This window comes from Haliotis rufescens, unplaced genomic scaffold (genome assembly GCF_023055435.1).
Source record: "Haliotis rufescens isolate VD_foot unplaced genomic scaffold, xgHalRufe1.0.p SCAF_7, whole genome shotgun sequence".
Lineage (NCBI taxonomy): Eukaryota > Metazoa > Mollusca > Gastropoda > Lepetellida > Haliotidae > Haliotis > Haliotis rufescens.
The window spans coordinates 33,467,224-33,491,121 of record NW_025964361.1 but is presented as its reverse complement, the minus strand read 5'-3'; the positions used below and the strand labels follow the sequence as shown (position 1 = coordinate 33,491,121).

The 23,898-nt window shown below is 38.4% G+C and overlaps 2 protein-coding genes across 6 annotated transcripts in view; one reads left to right on the top strand and one right to left on the bottom strand.

Annotated features, from left to right (window-relative positions):
• The first annotated feature begins 299 nt into the window (after window positions 1–299).
• Window positions 300–21,847, top strand: LOC124146004 (caseinolytic peptidase B protein homolog). Its single transcript, XM_046516019.2, has 16 exons — window positions 300–629; window positions 1,112–1,163; window positions 3,118–3,204; window positions 3,710–3,813; window positions 4,388–4,516; window positions 6,788–6,885; window positions 9,577–9,691; window positions 10,945–11,022; window positions 11,680–11,735; window positions 12,710–12,754; window positions 13,335–13,496; window positions 14,877–15,033; window positions 15,256–15,329; window positions 16,022–16,141; window positions 16,604–16,708; window positions 19,510–21,847. Exons 1-16 carry the CDS (start codon window positions 365–367, stop codon window positions 19,753–19,755), a joined length of 1,893 nt encoding a protein of 630 aa, XP_046371975.1. The 5' UTR covers window positions 300–364; the 3' UTR covers window positions 19,756–21,847.
• LOC124146003 (ubiquitin carboxyl-terminal hydrolase 38-like) overlaps window positions 20,918–23,898 on the bottom strand; it is a 62,253-nt gene continuing 59,272 nt past the window's right edge. For all 5 annotated transcript variants that reach the window (XM_046516018.2, XM_046516014.2, XM_046516016.2 and 2 more), the window contains one exon: window positions 20,918–23,898. In XM_046516018.2, the coding sequence (XP_046371974.1) occupies window positions 23,728–23,898 (171 nt within the window). In that variant the 3' untranslated portion in view covers window positions 20,918–23,727.

Below are 23,898 nucleotides of genomic sequence, written 5' to 3'. Positions count from 1 at the left end.
AAGCATGTCATTTAATGTATTCGTTGTTTATGTCCGCAATGTGTTAGGCTAATCGGACGACCATAGTAAATTTAGGCTCAATGTCAGGGTGATTGTTTGGTGGTGGTGGTGTTCGGAGTTTTAATTCAATACTATATTCTTTCGAACTTTCAACATAAGATGTCATATGTAAACGTATTTTGTTACATGATTGTTCCATGTATGTGTTTGGTGGCATGGTGTAAATAAACCATCTACGATGTATTATATCTTATATCTTGTTTTCAGAAAGGGACAACAAGAATGTTATTGGAATGAAGAATATGAGTTAATGCTATAATATGTTTTTAGGCGAACGTTACGAAGTAAAACGTTTTCGTCAAGCATGGCGTTGACGAGCAGACAGCTCTTTTTGTTTTGCAGACGAGGAATATCGTACTTGTCGAGAAGTGCGAGGAACAGATCACACATTGATAACGTAACAGTTAAGCCGCGTTTAAGGAGTTTAAATTACAAACAACATGCATCTGTCAACCCTGTCATTGCCGTTTTTAGAAATGGTCAGCCATCAAAACTGACAACATTTGGCTCTGTGGGCTTTGGGTGTGTTCTTTATGGGACAGTAGCGTTTTGTCTCGCCAATAATAAACGTAAGTGCAATTTTGAATTGATGTGTCTCATACTCGTTTTTGTTTTTGAAAAAAGAGTTTTCCGAAAGGTAAAAATAAATGGTTTATAATCATAATCTTTCTGATGCAATCACGTTTGAAGGGATAGTTCTACATGGTGAATCTGACTGGAGTATGTTCCGTAATGAGAATGTAGAGGTTATCATGGGATGTTTTGTTTGTTTCTTTGTTTGTTTGTTTGCCGCACTCAGAATATTCCAGCTGTATGACGGCGGTCTGTAAATAATCAAGTCTGGACCAGACAATCCAGTGATTGACATCATGATTTATGGGATGTCGTCAAATAAAACAAATGTTGCTTTGTGGCTCCCTGTTGATGTGGGTCTAGTTAACAGTGCTGCCTTCTTCCTACATGTAACATAGTCCAGGATTTTGTAAAGAAGTTGATTTGAGGGATCAATGTTATTAAAGAATCTTAAATTTGTTATTTCCCCTGTTTTCAGATGAAAAGTTTCTCAATGCAGCTCGCCTCAACAATGTACGAGAGATGGAAAGGTAAATAAGATTTTTTTTTGAAGTTGTTTTGTTCCACAGTCGAACAAGGAGGGGGAGAGGGAACACAATCACTGATAATAGGTAATTCAGGGTATTTTTCTCAGATCACAGGTAAATTAATTCAAATTATGTTTTCACTGGCCACAGGCAATTCAGAGTATGTTTTCACTGATCACAGGTAATTCAGGGTATTTTTCTCAGATCACAGGTAATTCAAATTATGTTTTCACTGGCCACAGGCAATTCAGAGTATGTTTTCACTGATCATAGGTAATTCAGGGTATTTTTCTCAGATCACAGGTAAATTAATTCAAATTATGTTTTGCACTGGCCACAGGCAATTCAGAGTATGTTTTCACTGATCACAGGTAATTCAGGGTATTTTTCTCAGATCACAGGTAATTCAAATTATGTTTTCACTGGCCACAGGCAATTCAGAGTATGTTTTCACTGATCATAGGTAATTCAGGGAATTTTTCTCAGATCACAGGTAAATTAATTCAAATTATGTTTTCACTGGCCACAGGCAATTCAGAGTATGTTTTCACTGATCACAGGTAATTCAGGGTATTTTTCTCAGATCACAGGTAATTCAAATTATGTTTTCACTGATCACAGATAATTCAGAATATGTTTTACAGATCCTGTATTTAACAATCTGTCAATCAGACATAAATATGTGTATTATGAGCAGGCATGTTGAGCTGATATTTGAATTTGAATGTTCTTGTGAGACAATATCGCAGATGAGCAACTCCTAAGGAAGCATGGAGATACTAAACATAGCCTGGCATTTAGCATATCTGTCATCATGGTCAATGGTCAGTTCCGCCTTGTGCCTCTTGGTTAAACTTACTTTAAAGCTCCTCTTCTCACTATTTTGTAATGCTGTGATAAAACAGATCATGTTTTTCACAATATTGTTAAGAAAATTATAACAATTTGTTTGCAGTAATCATGTAATTTTTATCAAGTTTAATGATGTCAAAAAGTATAAAAAAGGAAGGCAAAATATAACATCAAATTCTACAAATGAAATACCGAATGACAAAAAATAATCATATCAGCCTGTGACAAATTAAGTCTGGACCAGACAAACCAATGTTGATATCTTGAGCAAAGATCCATGCCATCACAGTGAGATGAGACACTTGTTTTCAGGGATGTGAAATCTCCTAGGAAACGCGGAAAATCACGTTTTTTAAAACAGTAGTCCTCGGGGGAAAAAATCATTTTCCACGTAAAAATATAATCAAAGATTGAAAAAAACCACTCAAATAATATGATCGAAAACGGGACAACCATCTCAGATTGTCCTGTTTTCGACCAGAGCTTTCAGCAGCATAGGATTTCACACATCATACGTTTTCTATCACGAATACTTGCACTTTAACGTGGGGTGTGGCGTCACACAGAAATTGTAAATATTCAGAGTCAGATGATGGCTTGTTTTTAAGATAAAGTTGTCTTTTAGCCTGTAAGTGAATGAGATGTTTTACAGTTGTTCATGTGATAAGGTAGAAAACTATGAATGTTTCTTCAGCGTCCGAAAACCCATAACACAGGGATATATGTTGTAATGTCTTATGGTTGCAATGGAGTTTTGGGTTTTTTTTCAACAAAAGGTAAGTAAGTACAAGGTAATTTTTTTTCAATATGCTTCAACATGGGGAAAGGGTCAGACATTGCACGCTTGTGACAGTTGTCCCCAGACACCACTAGACTTTTCCTCTTTCTTTTTCGGGAAAACCTGCTCACATCCCTGTGTTTTAGTCAAATTAGTCTTATCTTTTATGCCCTAGAATATCCACAAGGAGTCTGGAGATAAAGCCAGAAATAAAGTATGGTACTTCATCATTAATCGTTGTAAGCATTACATCCTTCCCAATAACATGTTAACAAAAATTCAAATGAAACTTTTATTGCCAATTTCTGTTCATGTGTTATCGTGCAGACTGATAAAATCAGGAGTGGACGTAAATGCTCGTCACCAGCTGGGATGGACAGCTCTCCATGTCGCTGCAATGAACAAACATAAAGAGTAAGTTAACTGTACTTTGTTCAGTTTCCCCAAATATTGATTATATTTGAACTTATATTTGTGAGTACCCAGGGACTTATCTAGAGCTGTTCAGAAGCCAATATTCTGCCCCAAGTTTGCAGCAAATGTCAGTAAAAATTCCCAAATTGGAATTACAAATTTCCGAATTCATATTTGTGTGGTAATAACTAATTTTTTTGCTTTATAGGAGTGACTTTTATTTCATTTGCCATTTTGAGCAAAATAACATTTTTTCCCAATTTGCCTGCCAAGGACACTTAGTTTGGAATCCTGATAAATCACTGGTACCTAATACTACCTATACAGTAAACCAATGCAGTACCGGTAACTATATCAACATAATATAAACTGTAGCAGATACCTGAAAACATAGCAAAATGTGATGCTGCACTTTTGCTTTTTGTCAATAAAAGTTAAAACAAGAGCACAATGTGTGATTTTGAGGATCTGAAATAACATGAGGATATGATCTTGTTTTCTCCAGAGCAGTGAGAGTTCTCCTGGAGGCAGGAGCTGATCCCAAATTGGGGGATGACTTCAGCAGTGTGGGTCAGATAGCTCGGGAGAAGGGGCTGAACAACCTGCAGGGTAGGAGAATTAGTCAGTACATGTATCTGCACGTACAGAAGAAAACTAAGAAAGATAAAACAATAAAACACCTCTCGCCTCACTTGGCAGTGGGTAGCCTAGTGGTTTAAGTGTTTGCAGTCACGCAGCAGGCAGGGGTTTGGTTCTCCATACAGGGTGTGTCCATAACCATGATGTTGCTGAAAAATTGCAGTAAGGAGAGTAAAACCATTCCACTCACACTCACTCACTCACTCACTCACTCACTCACTCACTCACTCACTCACTCACTCACTCACTCACTCACTCACTCACTCACTCACTCACTCACTCACTCACTCACTCACTCACTCTCCATCCATCCATCTATATATCTAATCATGATGCCCAACTTTTAACTATATTTAACTGTACATCAATGTTCCTGTGACATGTGTGTTTATATGTTCTACACCCAAATCTAATGAGCATTTCCCCAAATGATATTTGGGAGCCACTAACTATTAGAAGTAAACCATGTGGTACGTTGTTGAATGTGAAGCACATAGCAGACTCTTGCATCAGTAGGTTTCTGTATGTGCATTTATTGTTTCAGTGCATATTGAAAGAGAGGAAGAGTTTTCTGACCGCCTCAACCTCCGAGCTAACTTCAAGGGCTCCACTGCTCTACACTATGCTGTACTGACTGATGACATTGAAGTAGTTAAATTGCTTCTTGAGGCAGGTAGGTAGATGATGACAGTAGAGTAGTTAAATTCCTTCTTGAGGCAGGCAGGTAGACAATGACAGTAAAGTGGTTAAATAGCTTCTTGAGGCTGGTTGGTAGACAATGACAGTAAGGTGGTTAAATAGCTTCTTTAGGCAAGTAGGAAGACAATGACATTGAAGTGGTTAAATTGCTTCTTGAGGCAGGCAGGTAGATGATGACAGTAGAGTTTTTAAATTCCTTCTTGAGGCAGGCAGGTAGACAATGACAGTAAGGTGGTTAAATAGCTTCTTGAGGCAGGCAGGTAGACAATGACAGTAAGGTGGTTAAATTGCTTCTTGAGGCAGGCAGGTAGATGATGACAGTAGAGTTTTTAAATTCCTTCTTGAGGCAGGCAGACAATGACAGTAAGGTGGTTAAACAGCTTCTTGAGGCAGGCAGGTAGACAATGACAGTAAAGTGGTTAAATTGCTTCTTGAGGCAGGTAAGTAGACAGTGACAGTTAAGTGGTTAAATTCCTTCTTGAGGCAGGCAGGTAGACAATGACAGTAAAGTGGTTAAATTGCTTCTTGAGGCAGGTAGGTAGACAATGACAGTAAAGGGATTAAATTGCTTCTTGAGGCAGGTAGGTAGACAGTGACAGTAAAGTGGTTAAATTGCTTCTTGAGGCAGGTGGGTAGACAGTGACATTGAAGTGGTTAAATTGCTTCTTGAGGCAGGTAGGTAGACAGTGACAGTAAAGTGGTTAGATTGTTTCTTGAGGCAGGTAGGTAGACAATGACAGTAAAGTGGTTAAATTCCTTCTTGAGGCAGGTAAGTAGAGAATGACAGTAAAGTGGTTAGATTGCTTCTTGCGGGTGGAAGGTAGACAATGACAGTAAAGTGCAGGTAAGAAGAGAATGACAGTAAAGTGGTTAAATTACTTCTTGAGGCAGGTGGGTAGACAGTGACAGTAAAGTGGTTAAATTCCTTCTTGAGGCAGGTAAGTAGAGAATGACAGTAAAGTGATTAGATTGCTTCTTGCGGGTGGAAGGTAGACAATGACAGTAAAGTGCAGGTAAGAAGAGAATGACAGTAAAGTGGTTAAATTACTTCTTGAGGCAGGTGGGTAGACAGTGACAGTAAAGTGGTTAAATTGCTTCTTGAGGCAGGTAAGAAGAGAATGACAGTCAACTGGTTAAATTGCTTCTTGAGGCAGGTAGGTAGACAGTGACAGTAAAGTGGTTAGATTGCTTCTTGAGGCAGGTAGGTAGACAATGACAGTAAAGTGGTTAAATTGCTTCTTGAGGTAGGTAGGTAGACAGTGACAGTAAAGTGGTTAAATTGCTTCTTTAGGCAGGTAAGTAGAGAATGACAGTCAAGTGGTTAAATTCCTTCTTTAGGCAGGTAGGTAGACAATGACAGTAAAGTGGTTAGATTGCTTCTTGCGGGTGGAAGGTAGACAATGACAGTAAAGTGCAGGTAAGAAGAGAATGACAGTAAAGTGGTTAAATTACTTCTTGAGGCAGGTGGGTAGACAGTGACAGTAATGTGGTTAAATTGCTTCTTGAGGTAGGTAAGAAGAGAATGACAGTCAACTGGTTAAATTGCTTCTTGAGGCAGGTAGGTAGACAGTGACAGTAAAGTGGTTAGATTGCTTCTTGAGGCAGGTAGGTAGACAATGACAGTAAAGTGGTTAAATTGCTTCTTGAGGCAGGTAGGTAGACAGTGACAGTAAAGTGGTTAAATTGCTTCTTGAGGCAGGTAGGTAGACAGTGACAGTAAAGTGGTTAAATTGCTTCTTTAGGCAGGTAAGTAGAGAATGACAGTCAAGTGGTTAAATTCCTTCTTTAGGCAGGTAGGTAGACAATGACAGTAAGGTGGTTAAATTACTTCTTGTGGCAGGTAGACAGTTAATGTGGTTAGATTGCTTCTTGAGGTAGGTAGGTAGACAATGACAGTCAAGTGGTTAAATTACTTTTTGAGGTAGGTAGACAGTGACAGTAAAGTGGTTAGATTGCTTCTTGGGATGGGTAGGCAGAAAGGCAATGACACTGAAGTGGTTAATGACTTTTGGATGTTATTAGTGAAGGTTGACTCAAATACTGTATGCCTTTCAGTTTTACTTCATGTTGTGATAAACACAGAAAAGTGGGGAAACCGGGTGGCTTTGTCCTCAAGTGATGACTCTTGTTCCCTGCTGGGGGAATAATGGTACTGAGAGGTACAGACAATCATTGGTATTTCAAACAAACCTTCATTGATAACTAATGACAGTGACAACTTAACTGAGTCTTGGTTTGTGTTCAGGAGCAGATCCGATGGTGGAGAATGTTGTAGGACACTGTCCCATGTCCTATGTGCGTCGCCCAGACATGAAGAACCTGCTGACAGAGTACCAACTGAAGGTAGGCTGTCACGTGATTCTGTCACATGATACTGTCACAGAAGGCAGTCATTTGACGAACACAATGCACTCACATGATACTGTCCACTGGATTGTGGGTCCAGACTTGATTATTTTACAGACCGCCGTCATATGGCTGGAATATTGCTGAGTGCGGCGTTAAACAACAAACAAACAAACAAAAACATGATACTGCCATATGACAGTCACACAATGCAGTCATGTGATACTGTCACACTGCACAGTCACATGATTCACAGTCACATGATTCCCAGTCACATGATGCAGTCATGATTAATAGTCACTTGATGCACAGTACCAGGTACTGTCAGGATCACTTTGTTTTCAAGCTGAAGATGTACCCAGTTTATTATCCCCCGCCACGAAGTGGAAGGGGGATATAGGAATGGGTGCCGTCCATCCGTCCGTCCGTCACATTTCGTTTCCGGAGCAGATCTTGAAAACCGTACCATATTTCTTCACCAAACTTGGCACATAGATAGATCTAGTGGTGAACTGGTGCCTTTTTATAGTTTGGGATTTTAAAAAAAATATTTTTTTTCGAGTTTCCATGGCAACAACTTTGTTTAAGACTGAAACTGGCGGTAGTCCTCGTTTCCGGAGCAGATCTTGAAAACCGTACCATATTTCATCACCAAACTTGGCACATAGATAGATCTAGTGGTGAACTGGTGCCTTTTGATAGTTTGGGATTTTAAAAATATTATTTTTCGAGTTTCCATGGCAACGACTTTGATTTAGACTGAAAATGGCGGTAGTCCTCGTTTCCGGAACAGATCTTGAAAACCGTACCCTATTTCTTCACCAAACTTGGCACATAGATAGATCTAGTGGTGAACTGGTGCCTTTTGATAGTTTGGGATTTTAAAAAAAGTTATTTTTCGAGTTTCCATGGCAACGACTTTGATTTAGATTGAAAATGGAGGTAGTCCTCGTTTCTGGAGCAGATCTTGAAAACCGTACGATATTTCTTCATCCAAACTTGGCACATAGATAGATCTAGTGGTGAACTGGTGGCTTTTGATAGTTTGGGATTTAAAAAAAAGATATTTTTCGAGTTTCAATGGCAACGACTTTGATTTAGACTGAAAACTTAATTAATAGGAACATTCCTGTGGCAGTGAATTATTAATTTAGTATTTAGTCTTCATAAAATATTTACCGACACATCAGAGTTGCAGACTTGAAATACATTTTCCCCAGACCACAGGACTGGCTACTTTGAAGTCTTACCAGTCCTTGACAAAAGTTGTCAGTCCCATATTTTATCCTTACAGCTGAATCATGTCACTCTATCTGTGGTGCCCCGTTGAGATATTGGTGGACTATTGCTGAAAGCAGCGTAAAACCATACTTGCTCACTCCCAACCTGTTCATGTAAAGATATGTAGTACTGAGGCCTGAAAAAGAAATTTTGTACCTATTAAATGCATTCTTAACATTAGGGTTGGTTGGTTGGCATGTATTAGGCAAACTACATTAAATATGACTTTAAATGAGTCAGAGTTAAGTATGGCATTTATATCTGTATCCATTCTCTGTCAACTATTTTTCGTTTCAAGGGGTCAACAGCGCTAGTCTGATCGTGGTTGCGGTAAATAACAGTGCGAGCTGCGGATCAGCTCACGTCCAATTTCACCCCAAAATTATTAAAGTGGATTACAAACATAAGTCCTGATATTATACAATGAACACTTTTTAATACCAAATAGTCTAACAACTTTCGAAATTTAGTACTGATATATTTCCGATGACATGAAGATGTGTTTGTAGGGGAAAAATGAAATTATTGAAATAATTCCAACATTACTCTCGTCATTTTTTTCACTCACAATTGTCAGTGGAACAATGGATTTTTGTTGGTACAAAATGGAAAAGTACTTCAGCACAATGTTGTCAAGGTAAGCAGAAAGGCCTATGCATGTCGGAAGTTTGTAAACTCAATGAACTGCACACCGTATAATCATTTTGCTTAACAGAATCCTTGGACCACTGCTAGGAGCTGTTGAATGTTCATTGACACAGATGATAAGTGCAGCTATACAAGTTTAATTGAGATCAAGAAAGCAGGATTGCAAATGTCAAGTTACTAATAGTGAAAAACATTTGGGTGGGAAGCAATTTAGACGATTGGCAGAAAAAATATGACCGTCCATAGGATGGTTGAAGTTTGTATTTCTCCCATCCTTGGTGGAATCAGGCTGTCACAGACAGTGTGATGGGCCATAGTTAGCAACTCTAATACATCGATATCATATAGCACATATGTTCCCTTCATGGCAATATTTTTAATTTTAACCTTGCTTGACCATGATCTTGAATTCTCCTAGGATGCATTTTTGACTCTGTACACATAGTGCACTACTTCTTATATGGAATTGCCAGACTGAGGGAGCTTAACTTTGTCATGCATGTTGATCCTCATGATGGCATCATATGTTGTTCAGTTCATTAGGTTTTAGTGATAGTTTTTGGTATTTAAGCAAAAAATATTTAAATATCAGTGCTGACAGCAACTTTTGTTCAGTGTCTGTGTTTGTATTTTTAAGCTGCTGAATACATATCGAGGTGAGGTTCAGTGCTGTGGTACACTTTTGAAAAGAGAATGAATGGCCTTATGTCGTGTTCTCCTCAACTACACCATCTTTTTGCTATGTTGCTGTGTGTTCAGTACAACAAGCTGAAGGCTGAGAGGGAGGCTGCAGAGAGGAGGCGCTTCCCCCTGGAGCTGCGGTTGAAGGAGCAGATCATCGGGCAGGAGGCCGCCATTAACACTGTGGCTGCAGGTGAATCATTAACACTGACCACTTGTTGTCTAGTGGTTACAGTGATTATTCCTCATGCTGAAGGCCTGGGTTCATTTCAGATGTTGGAACTTTTTCTGTATGATCCCAGGAATAGTGTCTTCAAATTGGGAAGTCATTATTCCCTGGTGTTGCTGTCAAATTTTGCTGAAGTGAGATCATTTCCTACTTAATCTCTGTGACAGTGACGGTGGAAATCTCATACCGTATTTGACATGATAAGCGCCCAGGGCGCTCTCAAAATTAGAAATAGGAGGCTCTTATTAGAATATTATTTTGGTGGAAAAAGATAAATTTTGTGGTTTAAGCTGACGGCCTGAACTGTTTATATACGACAGATATATTTTTCCAGACTTTAATTGCCCATAATTAAGGGTGCATGTAACACATGGGTGCATATTATACACGAATAAATAAGCCTTGGGTACATTGATCAATCGGAAGGGGTGCTAATTGGGATTATTCACTTGCCAATATATAAGCAAATATCGCCGTGGGCGCTTATTAGAGCGGGGCGCTTATTACGTCGAATACGGTATTATCTAGGTTATATCTAAAGCCTGCAGATACATAAAATGAAAACTTTCACTGTAATCAACGAGCTACAAGGAGTTATAGAATATATGTCTCATGTGAATGAATGGCGTGAATATGAAACCTTTGGCGAGGGACTTACAGCATTCATTCACAAGGGACAGATAAGCCGTAATTTTTAGTAAGTTATTCTATATTACTCATTGATATTTTAACGTTTATCAGTGAAGAACAAAATGTATGGAATGTCAACCCTACAGAGAAACTTCACTGAAGGCAGCCAGTTGCTCAGATGATGTAATGTAATCAATGTGTGATGTCATGAACAATGTAATATCATATCTATGAACAATGAAGCACTGTGACATCATATGGTTTCAATTGACCAATCAGCATTGAGATTGGCTAAATATGTGCAAATATAGGAAGTTATTGTACACGGTCCTCTACCCTTAAGGGTAATGGTATGGTATGACTCTATACCGTTGCGGGTTCTATATAATCGCAGTATCGGTAAATCTCATAATGCACACCCTGTTGACTGTTAACTTATGCAAATCTAAGCATGATATTTCATTGCATGATTGAATACAGGACTCGTTGCGTAATCCATTATCAATGAACTAATGCAATATTATAGTGTATCATGCAATGTTTGTATAATGTTATCGACTGATTTCTCTTAAAACTTGATTTTTCAGCTATACGTCGAAAAGAGAATGGGTGGTATGATGAAGATCATCCACTGGTGTTTCTCTTCCTTGGATCTTCAGGAATAGGTAAGTTGATGTGTGCGAAGCAGGTCTGTGGGGTTGTTGAGAAGGGCTGTTGTAATTTGTGTAACTGATATTTAAGAAAATGGTTTGTGAGAAATGCTGCATGGAAGGGAGCTAAACATAAGGCAATACATTTATTTGGTTTACTCATTTTAATTTAAAAAATGGTTATGGTTGGTTGTGAAAAAAACAAAATAAGACATCAACCTGTTTTACTTTTCGGTTTACATTTGAAATTTGTTCCATTCTTGCTTGTCATTGTTTTGTTGACTTATAATGAGTCAGAGTTGGATTTCATAACATCTTTTTATTCAGTTTCTCAGAATATTTAATTTTTGTTTTCAATTTATATAGTTCTACCTATTTTTCATTTTGTCTATTGACACAAGTATTGATTGAGCTGTTCAAAATAAATTCATGTGTAATCATGCAGTGAGCAGCAGTGTTGTTAAGATTTCAAGGGAGATAACTCCTGGGACCATATCCTAAAGTTAACTGGCTTTGTATACAGTGTTAGACATATCATGTAGTTTGTACTGAAAGTGGCTTGTCTGACCAGTAGATACATCTCAAGATCTTCTATAAGGCAGGAAGTATCATATGTAACATGTTTTGTTGTGGGATGTTTCAGATATTTGACTATGCATGTTTTGATTTCAGGAAAAACTGAATTAGCAAAGCAAGTTGCAAAGTATCTACACAGAGATGTGAAGAAGGTAACACATGCTTTGTTTGCAGGCTCTCATAGGATACTATATGGGTGCATCCTGGTAGATTATAGTATCCTACTTAATCATACAATGGGTAGTGTTATTGATGCGATAATCCCATAAAGTTGCTGTCATCATCTGATATAAATATAAATATCAAGTTGGCGGATCAGTCATCTCTGTCTGACCACCGACCTGAGATCTTAACATCATATTTCATCATCTAACTTTGGCTGATTACCAGCCACTTGCCGAGAAGGAGTTTGAACGCATCATGCTTAAAAACAGAGGCGACTAACAGGATCGGGTGGTCAGGCTCGCTGACTTGGTTGATGCATGTCATCGATCCCAATTGCGTGGATTGATGCTCATGATATCTGTATCAATCATTGGATTGTCTGATCCAAATCCGATTATTTACAGACTGCCATCGTATAGTTGGGATATTGCTGACTGCTGCTTTAAACAACAAACTAACAAACATGCTTAAAACTGTCTTTCGTCTTATGCTTGTGATGCTTGCTCAAGTGAGTGAGATTCATGTGTTAGACGTCAACAAGGTTTGCTTTGAAAATACTTTGCATGGGAATGTTTCTCTGGGCTTGATATGGGATTTCATTGCCCCAAATCAACTTCCTGGACAATGTGATCAGTTATAATCTATCCGGCCTTTGTTATTGATGGGAAAATATGATATAAATATGCAAATAAGTTCACCTAAGCACGCTAGCAGGAACTACTGTCAGTAAGCTCTATAACTCGAAGCAGTGAATAGCTCAGTAAACTGTCGTGTGGTCATATTGGTGTCATGTATGACATCATTAAACATGTTGTCAGGCTTGCTTGACAATGGTATAATGATCTAAACTGAAACGTTGCCAATGCAGTAAATTGAAGAAATGTTGTCAATAATTGTGTCTACTTTGTCATCCGTCCCCTTTTTAAAATCGCCTATCAAATAATTCACGTTGTCATTGCAGGGTTTTGTCAGAATCGACATGTCGGAGTACCAGGAGAAGCATGAAGTGAGTACCATTGGTCCGTGCAGACATTCATCTTTACATTACCAAATGTACAACACTTAAGCACTGTCAATATTATTACTTTGGTTTTTTGTTGTTCAAAACTGCAATAGGCAAATTTTTAAAACTTCTCCTATCTCGCACTGTGCATTTCATCCTTTTCCTTTGAACCTGGTGTGGAAAACAATCCTAAAACATGTTTCCAGCTTAAAAAAACACCTCACCCAAACACATTACAGCCATCACCTTGGCTACCATGACTAACAGTGGATTGTGCACTGCCTGATTCCTTCGCAGCTTGATCATGTGATGTCCCAAGCGTACTCATTCTCTTTCGAAGAACATACAGGCTGGTGTAACGGTGATGCAGGGATGGTTGGGTGTGAGATAGGATAAATATTTATAAATTTACAATTTATTGTAAACTTTACAGTATTTCTGCAGCCTGTAAACAATCTGTTTAGTGCGAGGCAAGCCAGTGATTGATCTCTTGAGCCACGTCCCATGCATACCAAGTCTGATTACCAGATCTGTTTTGTCTCCTCTGACAAGCACAGCTGACTATAGCGTCTGTTGTCTGCAGGTTGCCAAGTTTATCGGGTCCCCGCCTGGCTACGTCGGACATGAGGAAGGGGGGCAGTTGACCAAGAAGTTGACGGAGAGTCCACAGGCGGTTGTCCTGTTTGACGAGGTTGACAAAGCTCATCCTGACGTCCTGACAATCATGCTGCAGCTGTTTGATGAGGTATAGCTTCTTCCTTAATACTTATCCCATCCATGGTGTAGATCAGAAAGCTATGGACATTTTCCTTGAATTACCCCTAAACTTAACATGGGCAAGGGAGTCTTTGAATGGCTTTGAGAAGTGATACACATGAAAAAACAACAAAAGTAATAAGGCTTAAAAAAAATATTAGTCTTGGTTCTCAGGCACCAGCTGCATCATCATAAAGTCAGCTGCGCGTTTTGTTTTTATTTCCATTTTCAAAAAAATATATAAATCCTAATACTTAAACACAATGCACAAAAAAAAATGGAAAATGGAAACAAAAACGAAGCGTGCAATGAACTTTTTGATGATGTAGGCAGTGCCTGAGAACCAAGACTATTATTTTTTAGCCTAAGATAACAAGGTGGAGATTTAACAAGGGAAGACAACTGTTAATTAGGGCTGAGGTTGTCCTATAACCCGGTACTTTTGTCGTTTTTACATGTACATATATATATATGCTCTATGCATAAATTCTCTCTCATATGCTCAAGGGAGTTGATATGTTGAATATATGTCAACATTGTCATTGAAAAGTTTCTTTGATTAATATTTGGAAATTGTGTCAGAATTTAGGGGCTGTATTATTTACTTCATGATGTCAGTTGTGTATCACCATGTCATGCATCTATACCTTATTATTTATGTCCCAGCCCTATTTCACAGAGCGATCGTGCTCTAAGACTGTCATAAAGCCTACACTTTAACTTAGGAGCCATGAAGATGTGGGGTAGAATAGGTCTTCAGCAAGCCATTCTTGCCGTAAAAGGCGACTATGCTTGTCGTAAGAGGCGACTAATGGGATCGGGTGGTCAGGCTTGCTGACTTTGTTGATGCATGTCATCGATCATAATTACGTGGAAAGATGCTCATGATGTCAATCACTGGATTGGCTAGTCCAGACTGTTATTTACAGACCGCCGTCATATACATGTAGCTGGAATATTGCTGAGTTTGGCGTTAAACAACAAACACATAAACAAACTTTAACATAGACTTACGACTGTCATAGTGCAACAATCACTCGTGGAACAGGGCCCTGGTATATATATGTAATGAAGAAATGAAGTATGATATGAAAATGGAATTGTCAAGTACTGTTTTTTAACTGAATTTGGTCTCAAACCATTTGCAAGTTTACATAATCATTAACACAGAAAGTGTTGAGTTTTCAAATCTGATGTATAATATCACAATCTTACTATCAAGATTTTGTTTTGGACAGTTTACATCTAACAACCATGAAAGAATACAAGAAATATCTGTTATGACGAATATAGGACAAACATTTCCTATGAATTATTTAAAGGAATTGAATTAATTGTGGTTGAATTCGTTTGTGTAATTGTTTTATAGGGTCGTCTGACAGACGGGAAGGGAAAGACGATCGATTGTAAAGATGCCATCTTTATAATGACATCTAATCTTGCCAGTGAGGAGATTGCCCATCATGCATTGCGACTCCGAGGTGAAGCGGAGGAGGTAGCGAAACAGAGGCAATCTGGGAAACTCGGTAATGGCTGACTTCCCACATTTTGCTGTCATGTACTGAGAAGAATTAACTATATTTGTAGATAGGGTGAAAATTTTACTTTGAAGTTTATTGTGATTACGACTTACATAACGTGGATTAGACAAAATTATGATATATGGAACAGATGAGAATTGTGGGAAGTGAATCAGAGTATAGTCACTGAGTGCTGAATATTTCATTTCTATGTAACTTCTTTTACAGAAGACTTAGAGAATGCTGAGAAAATAACAATATCACGGAACTTCAAGGACAAAGTAGTTCGACCGATTTTGAAGGTATGTGATACTCTAGGTGATGTTGATTATCAGACAATGTACCTGATACAAGGATAAAAGATAACATTTTCTGGTAATTACGATAAAATATGTTTGCATCAAATCCAACCGTTATGTTTACTACTACTGATGACTGCCATGACACCAAATACTCTTTCTCCCCCCCCCCCCCCCCAGCTAAATTGCTTTGTTTGTTTTTCAGTTTAAATTTCTTTTCATTTAAACTATCATGTTATTGGTATGGTAAGAATGTAAGAGGGCAGTTGGATGCTTATCGGTTAGCTTGCAATCTCAAACCAATCTTAAACAGACAAACAAACATAAATTTATCTGTAATGGTAAATCAGTCATAAACCTTTTCCCAATTTTCTATAATAACATTCCCAAAGACATACATAAAAATATAGATGTCACTACATTCGGTTTTTGAGAGGAAATTTCAAGATTTTTGTAATGTCTGCTTGCACACTGGTGGCAGCAATGATATCGGGAGGGTAATGAACATGATGAAGGTGTCACACACTCAGGAGGAACTTGGTGGATATATTACAAGGGAAGTAACTCTTGTTTATGCAAAACTCTACGTGCATGTGAACACAACTTCATTCATATCAGAGACCGGAGATAACTGTGATGTCATGTTTATAGTCCATGTGAAAGGATGTCTGATTATGTGGTTTGTTTGTTAACAGTATCATTTTAGGAGAGATGAGTTCCTGGGAAGGATTAATGAGATTGTCTACTTCCTGCCATTTTCAAGATCTGAGCTTTCCAAGCTTGTTTCCAAAGAGCTGGACTTTTGGGCAAAAAGGGTAGGTTTCAAATTGCTAATTATCTTATTTTTGTCTTTTCAAACACTATTTGAACACATGTGTAGCATATAGTTAGATGTGAATCAGTACCCAGGTCTTATTAAATGTTGAAATGTTGCAATTTTCATGATGACTGGGATGAGGAACACTATCTGAACAGATTCATGTAGCATATACTTAGATATATGCACAATGCCTGAGATCCACACCACAATATGACTTGAATACTGTTGAAAGCGGCGTTAAACCCAACTCACTCACTCACTCACTCACTCACTCACTCACTCACTCACTCACTCACCGTGACATGGTGATCGACAATGGAACAAAGCTCCATCAGTCTTTGTGCCTCCGTCTGTACTGACTAAAGAAATATTGTTTTATCGCATATTTAGCGTCATGGGTTCACTAAGCTTGAACCCCAGGACTGATGAAGTTGATTGCAACATGTTGTTTGTGTAGGCGGAGACAAAGCATCAGATCGAGCTGAGTTGGGACCACCATGTTGTGGACGTGCTGGCGGACGGCTACGATGTGCACTATGGTGCCAGGTCCATCAAATATGAGGTAACATTGACAAACTAATATGCAGCAGTCTACATTATTATTTTAGCTCACGTGAATCATTGCAGTAATTTTTACAGTCCTCAGAGGCAACACTACCTCTGATGCTGAGGCTTTGCAAGGATGATCCCAGGAATGGTGCCTCAAAGTTTTTCTAACAGAATTCCAGTCAGATTTTGGATGTCATTTAGGACATTGCTATGCATTTCTTCATGTTTTCATGATGGTAACCACAGTACAACATATGCTACCAACAAAATATAAGGGTACTAATGATTTGAATGTAGCTGTCGTTGAGGTGTACATTTACAATACTGTGGCCTTGCATCAGAATGCAACATTTAATCATGGCATTTCACATCATGCATGAATAGCATGTGATGCAGGTGCACACAGAAGCCGAAGTGGGTTCACCTATTGCAGAAATCACAGTCACTTATGCACTTGACCTAAGTACATGCTTATAAGTGCCTCTGAAACAGTATCTCCATGAACAGACAAAATTGCGAATTGTGGATATGATGGAGAGGGGGACATTAATGTCCCAAGTTACCCGAATGTTGGGCAAATCAAATTGTATAATTTCTCGACTGGGACTGGGACTGGGACTGGGAAGTGACGTCAACCGGTTGGGTTGCAATGAGACCTAGACGTAGTAGGCCTAAAAAACAGCACCCAAGACAAAGTTGTGTCATTACAGTATTCAATATGCAATAGATTCAAATCTGCTCCTGTTCTGAAGAGAGAATTCTGTACAATGACAGGAAGGCGAATTTCAACATCTACTGTTAAAAACCGGCTCCATGCAGCCTGCCAGAAACAAGGCAGCCTGTGAAGGGTGAGACCCTAACAACTTGCCATAGGCAGCAAAGATCTGGCGTGGGCCGGGCAATACCAGGGACGGGGTGTGCAGGAGTGTCATCAAACCATGTTTACAGATGAATCAAGGGTTTGCCTCTGAATCACAGATGGCAGGAAACTTTGTTGGCATGTTGCAGCAAGTGGTTGCCATGGCAACAGTTCTTGACCATAATCAGTATTGTGTGGAGTGGTTTGCCACATGAGAGGCAAACTGATTTAGTTATTGTTAATGTACATTTGACAGGTGACAAAATTTTGTGTCCTGTCGTTCCATTGGTTAGAATTATCGACAGAGATTTTGAACTGCAAGATGACAATGCCAGACCACATTGTGCCCAGGTCACACCAATTGTCCCTGACAAGACGGCGTACAGACATTAGACTGGCCCGCTTAGTCCCCTTACATGTCCATAATAGAGCATCTGTGGGATGTTCTCAGACGGACAAGACCGCCTCCGTGGTCTAGTGGTAGAGCGTCCGCCTGGAGAGCGGAAGGTCCGGGGTTCGATCCCCAGCCACGTCATTCCAAAAGACGTTACAAGATGCTACTTGTTGTTACCCTGTCTGGCGCTCGGCATTAAGGGGCTAAAACAAGGGCTGGTCGGCTCGGAGTCAGTATACTGTGTCTGAGTGGGGTATTCATGTTAAACTGCGGCATGGTATCTCAGTGGGCTAGCACTATAAATTGGCATCAGTCCGGACTAGTACAAGCAGCCACACACACACATACACGTGCATGCACGTCGCTATATAAGTGCAATAATCTTGGACGCGACGTTAAACCCCATTTCACCTCACCTCTCAGACGGACAGTGTGTGTTAGAGACCAGCTTGGGGTAGCTCTTCAGGCGGACACACGGGCAATACCAAGGGCAATCATACGCAAGTCAATCAACCATACGCCATCAAGGTTCTGTGCATGTATCGCCCAATACGGTAGACACACCAGATATTAAAGTACACTTCCAAAATTAATTTTGCTGACATGTATCGTCATTACACCTTCACCGTTTCATCAGTTCCCTTATTTTTTGTCGGTAGTATGTGTGTGCAATAACATAGGTTACATTTGCTTTCTTTGTTATTTTTAATCCTACTGTGATGAAGTAATTTTAGTATTTTCTGTGTGTTTATAGCTCCATAAATGCAAAAACATATTGAAATCAATTCAATAAATATGGCAACAATTATAATTTCACAGCCAGCTTATAGAACACAAATAAACTGTAGATAACAATGCAAAATCAGCAACATCATTCAGCACAGTAATGCAGCACAAGTCCCGCCCATTCTATTTGTCATCCAGTCAGGTGACAGTTGTCTGTCTGAGGGCATGGCCTATTTTTTTCAGTTTGTGGGAACAAAATCACAAAAGTATTGCTTGGTTAGCCAATCAAATGCTATCATCAAATGAATCACATTTTGAATCCATATACATCTATCACTGTTATACTGTGACAAAATATCCCATGAAATTGGCAAGAAATTAGATATTTATTGTGTAGTTCTTGTTTTTCTTATGATTATATTGGACAATGACCATGATGACAAGAATGTTTTTATTTCATATCTATCAAAGTTGATATTGGTCTGTAAAGTTTTGAACACATGCAAAATTTTATTTGTGTACAGCCTTGTGGCAGTCATTATTTCTTTTCTTTAGACATTTTAAGCAATCTTTTAGTTGTTTCACTCTTCTTGATCTTTTGGAGACTGCAGGGTATGCCTTCAGAACAGAATATGAATATAGTGTTGGTCAAATAATACAAATTTATAACTTGAAATTCTTCAATTTGCATTAAAGAATCTATTCAATTTTGAAATTATTTTTTACAGAAGAACTAATACTCTTCTAAATCCTAAGGATTCAGAATGTGTATATATAAGAGACATTTACCGGTACTAGAATATGTAAATAGTCATTACTTGTTATATTATTTTAGGTTGAAAGGCGCGTTGTGACTCAGCTAGCCATGGCCCATGAACGCAAGTTGATCAGGAGTGGCTGCACCATCAAATTATCTGTTCCTAATAGGGAAGACATTCTCACAGAGAAAGCCCAAGACCCCAGTGATGAGAAAGAACACTCGCGTATCAAACTGCAAGTGTTGAAGGAAGGCTCCAAGGACAAATATGTGGACATAGATTTGAACAGAGTGGATAATCCGTTTGCATCAGAATTTAGATGAGATGAATTACAGTTGTGTAAGGGTGTGTTTGTCTAGTGAATCAGAGCTATGATTTCGAATGTTTTGCATATGTCTTTCAAAATAATTATTACCTGTTGGAAAGGAGGGACTAAAACATGGCCTATCATTAATCATTAAGTCACCATAAGTTTGAATCGGTAACATGCACATGTGTCATCAAAGGTCTGTTGTGGATTGAAGATGTGGATCATCATGGAAGATCTTGAGTGCCCTTACACTTACATCAGGGGGTCGAGGGTGGCCCAGTCGACTAAGGCGTCACGATTTGCTGTGCAGAGTTGCGTCCCTTGGGCACCCCAGAAACCTAGGTTTGTGGGTTCAAATCCTGGTTCGCCCTGATTATGTTTCTAGGTTTGTCAGGACCATACCTGTGCTTGTGGGTTTCACTGAAGTGGTAAACGTCCAAGACCTACATCACTTTGGGCTTTCCTCCCACATTAAGCTGACACCCTGTGATATAACTGTAATACTGTTAAAACCAGTGTTAAACCCAACTCACTCACTCATTCACAACACTTACATCCCCCTGAAGAATCCTACCCAGGACAAAGCTAGTCAAGGCTCTAAGTTTTGTTTAAGGCCTTGTCCTAAACCAGTCAACAGTATCTGCATTCTTCCATCAACCATGGATACATGCAGCTACGATGCTGTGTGACAGCGATGTGTGTGGTACAAGCTTGCTGGTAAAAAATAGGGATGTGTATAATTCAAAGAAGTCAAAAGAACCCAACTCTGCATGAACTTTGTGTGAGAGCTACCACTGCTTGATATTGAAACAATGTGTGGACCACACAGCCACAAGTCTACTACATGTAGTTCATGTGTTCAGTGGTATGAGCATTCACTGGTTTTCCTCTCACTTCGTTGGTTAAAAATAGCAGCTAAACTGCAAATGAGCCCAATGTATTCATGAGTGATTAGGAATGTAGTGTATAGAAACCCATGAAGTACTGATGATGTAAACCAGCGTGCCAATGTCCTCTTTTGGAAGGGTCTAGTTTGTCACAAAATGTGAAAGGGAAGCAACTCTTGTAAGCTTCAAGTCTTCCCACAGCACAACAAAAACGCTTGATCATTTCCAGAGCTATCAGGTAGATGCTTCTCCAAATGCTTTAACAAATAATAGAGAAACAAACAAAAATATAGTATTCTCTTTATTCTCAGTAATGCACAATCATGTAACTGATTTCCTTTTCTTGTACATCGGTTGCGTAATTTAAGTCTTATCAGAAACATGTCTGAACTACATGTATTTGTAACATATAGTGTACCTGCTTTATCATATATTTACCCATTTAAAGTTATCATGGAATCTTATATGCAAGATTTATATTGGCGTTAGGTTGGAACTGTTTGCAATACATATTTATGAAAATAAAAGGAATTTGTTACAATTGTTTTATCACTTAAGTTATCAAACTATACAAACAATCAAAAAATATTATTGGCACAAGTTTAAGGGGGAAAAAATTGCCAAATTTCATGGTAAGCAATATACATAATCCCTTTCTTAAAATCATAACATTTATTGAAAACAATCCAGTTTAGAACTACTTCCATAAAACACTATGTGTCAGAAATGCCCTTTATTAAATCATGCAACAAACAACCCATCTATGTCTGCATTCATTGTAATCAGTTAAAAACAAATGTTAACTCTCCGATCTGAGACTATCCGTCTGTGAACTATATGTTGCCCCTTGTCTGGTTATGCATTGGACAATATATGTGTACACTTTACATGGTTCTTAGCTTACATGAGTGATACGAGCAGGTTATATTGATACAAGGAGGGGATACAGGCTGCAGGTGGGTCATCCACTACTGCAGTCATGTACTTGAAATTCTGACGGGGCCTGTGAATTTTTGTTTAAAGACACATTTGTTCCAGATATAAAATGGAACATTTTGGGGTCAGGTGTTGCCCCCAAACATAAATTCTTCCCTGAATATGCTGGATTTCCTAAAAAAGAAAATGTGTTGTGAAATCTTTTAAACTTTTTGACTCCATCTTTCACAAACAATAAAGATTAGAAATTGTATGTTTAGAATGAGTGACCAAACAAATATCCTCTAACAAACAAAAATACCAGCCCCTCCCCATCACTGCTACTTTGTACATTTGGGTCAATATTCCAGTTATATAATGGACTGTGAATAATAGTATCTAATGTACCGGTATATAATCATTCCTAACATGCAAGGTGATCTGATGTATTTTCAGTAAAAGTTATAAAATTACCCAAATACAGTTAAGATACTAACCTAACATCTGGGCAGATAGTTTGGTAGATGCCATATTTGCAGGGAAATCACACACAATGTACAACCGAATGTAATTGCATAATTAGTCTAATAACCTATGATATCAGTTTTGAGATCATGAGATAAAGTCTGCAAGACAACCATTATATTAAAAGTTATGTACATGTAAGTCCAATCATCATATGGTGTCCATTTGAAAAAGAGAAATATCTGTAAATAAATTATCACAGATGCACAAGGTATCATCATTCAGTCATCTTAGTACTTAATATCAGTTCAGGCTTCTCGAATCATATTTTCATAAACAGCCGTTTTGATAATTTTACCCTGTCATCAAATACCCCTAAGACATCTTATCTTATCAAGAATTAAATATGAATTATATGAATACAAATATATGAGATATTGCATATATACAATAATCAGACAACAGATGTGACCAAAGGTTGATTAAGATTATTTCATACAAAAGTGGAAAGTTAGCTAAAATATTTGTTATTATGTAAAGGGGAGAAATGACATCAAAATTATCTGTTTGATGTAAGAGATTCTTGCAATTATTTGATAGGCACCTTTTTCTGATAGTTCTGAGATCCATTATGTCCATTTAAACAAAAGAGATCCCATCCCCAAAAGAAAATTTATAAAAATTCTATTAAGAAAATAGTCTTAATTTGAACAAAACAAACCATGCAAACTCAATTTGAACAAAATAAACCATCCAACCAGAAGCTTTAACTGGTTCATACTATCAGGGCTAATATGACAAAATAAATGTCAGTCTGAGGCTAAATCAAAGAATCCAGAGAGACCACTTAATGTTCAGTAACATTCTTACTTGTACACTCAGCAAATTTCATGAGACAGATTTACATTCCGGTATAACTTCCCATAAACATTATTCTTAAATAACATGCAAGCCAAAATTCATTTAAAACACTGGCAACTAGAATATGAATTTGAGCAATCTGGTGAATACTTCACAACGAAACAACGTAAAGACATCTTGTGTACACACCATCTATCACAAGGTTTTGGGGATAATAATCTCATGTAATCATATCAATCGGTTCTATCAATATCTTCACTTATCACTGACCAAGAAACTACAATAATTGTGCACATCTGAAACAATTCTTTGCATATTTATGAACTAAAACATTGAAGAACAAAAACTTTCCAAATCATAACATACAATTAAAATACTCAAGAAATAAACTCCTGAAACATAAAAATTCTGGAACTATTATTGCAACACCTTCCTAAGAATTCACATCAGTTCAAGTCAGGCATACACAGCATGTGGTGATCTGTTATTTGCACCTGTGTTCAAAGTGTTCATAGCACGATCCTGTATTGGCGTCAGAGTCAAGTAAGAAAAGATGCACTATTCTTGATACACAAGTAGGCACGGCTTGGCATTGTCCACACAGGGAAGACCTTGTTGCTAAGATCTTAGGATTCACACATCTACATTGTTCAGGGCTGACTGACACTGTCAATACACGGAAGAACTTATTTGCGAAGATCTTAGTATTCCCCTTCTTCTATGTCCTACTGGGCAGCAAACGTAGCATGTTATTCCATCCTAGAGCACTTGCTGATATGACACATCAAGACAGCCAAGTCTGACAGTTCCCAAAGTCTCTTTATTCAACAGGGAAGAGACAGTCATCCAAGAAGTCTTTAGAAGACAAATCTTGATCCTGATGTATCTAAACTGCCGAAGCCTCCGCCACCTCCACAGTTATCTGGGGGATCCTGGTCATCATTGTTCCAGTTGTACAGAGTGACGGAACTGGTGGAGCTTGTGCGGTCACGCTTTGCCTGCTTTGCTTTTGCTGACGTCTCCTGCTC

Excerpts from the sequence above, each read along its gene's own strand:
- LOC124146004 (XM_046516019.2), top strand. The coding sequence starts at position 365 with ATGGCGTTGACGAGCAGACAGCTCTTTTTGTTTTGCAGACGAGGAATA. Across the intron at positions 630-1,111 it reads TTGTCTCGCCAATAATAAAC|ATGAAAAGTTTCTCAATGCA; the intron begins GTAAGTGCAATT and ends CCCTGTTTTCAG. Across the intron at positions 9,692-10,944 it reads CATTAACACTGTGGCTGCAG|CTATACGTCGAAAAGAGAAT; the intron begins GTGAATCATTAA and ends TTGATTTTTCAG.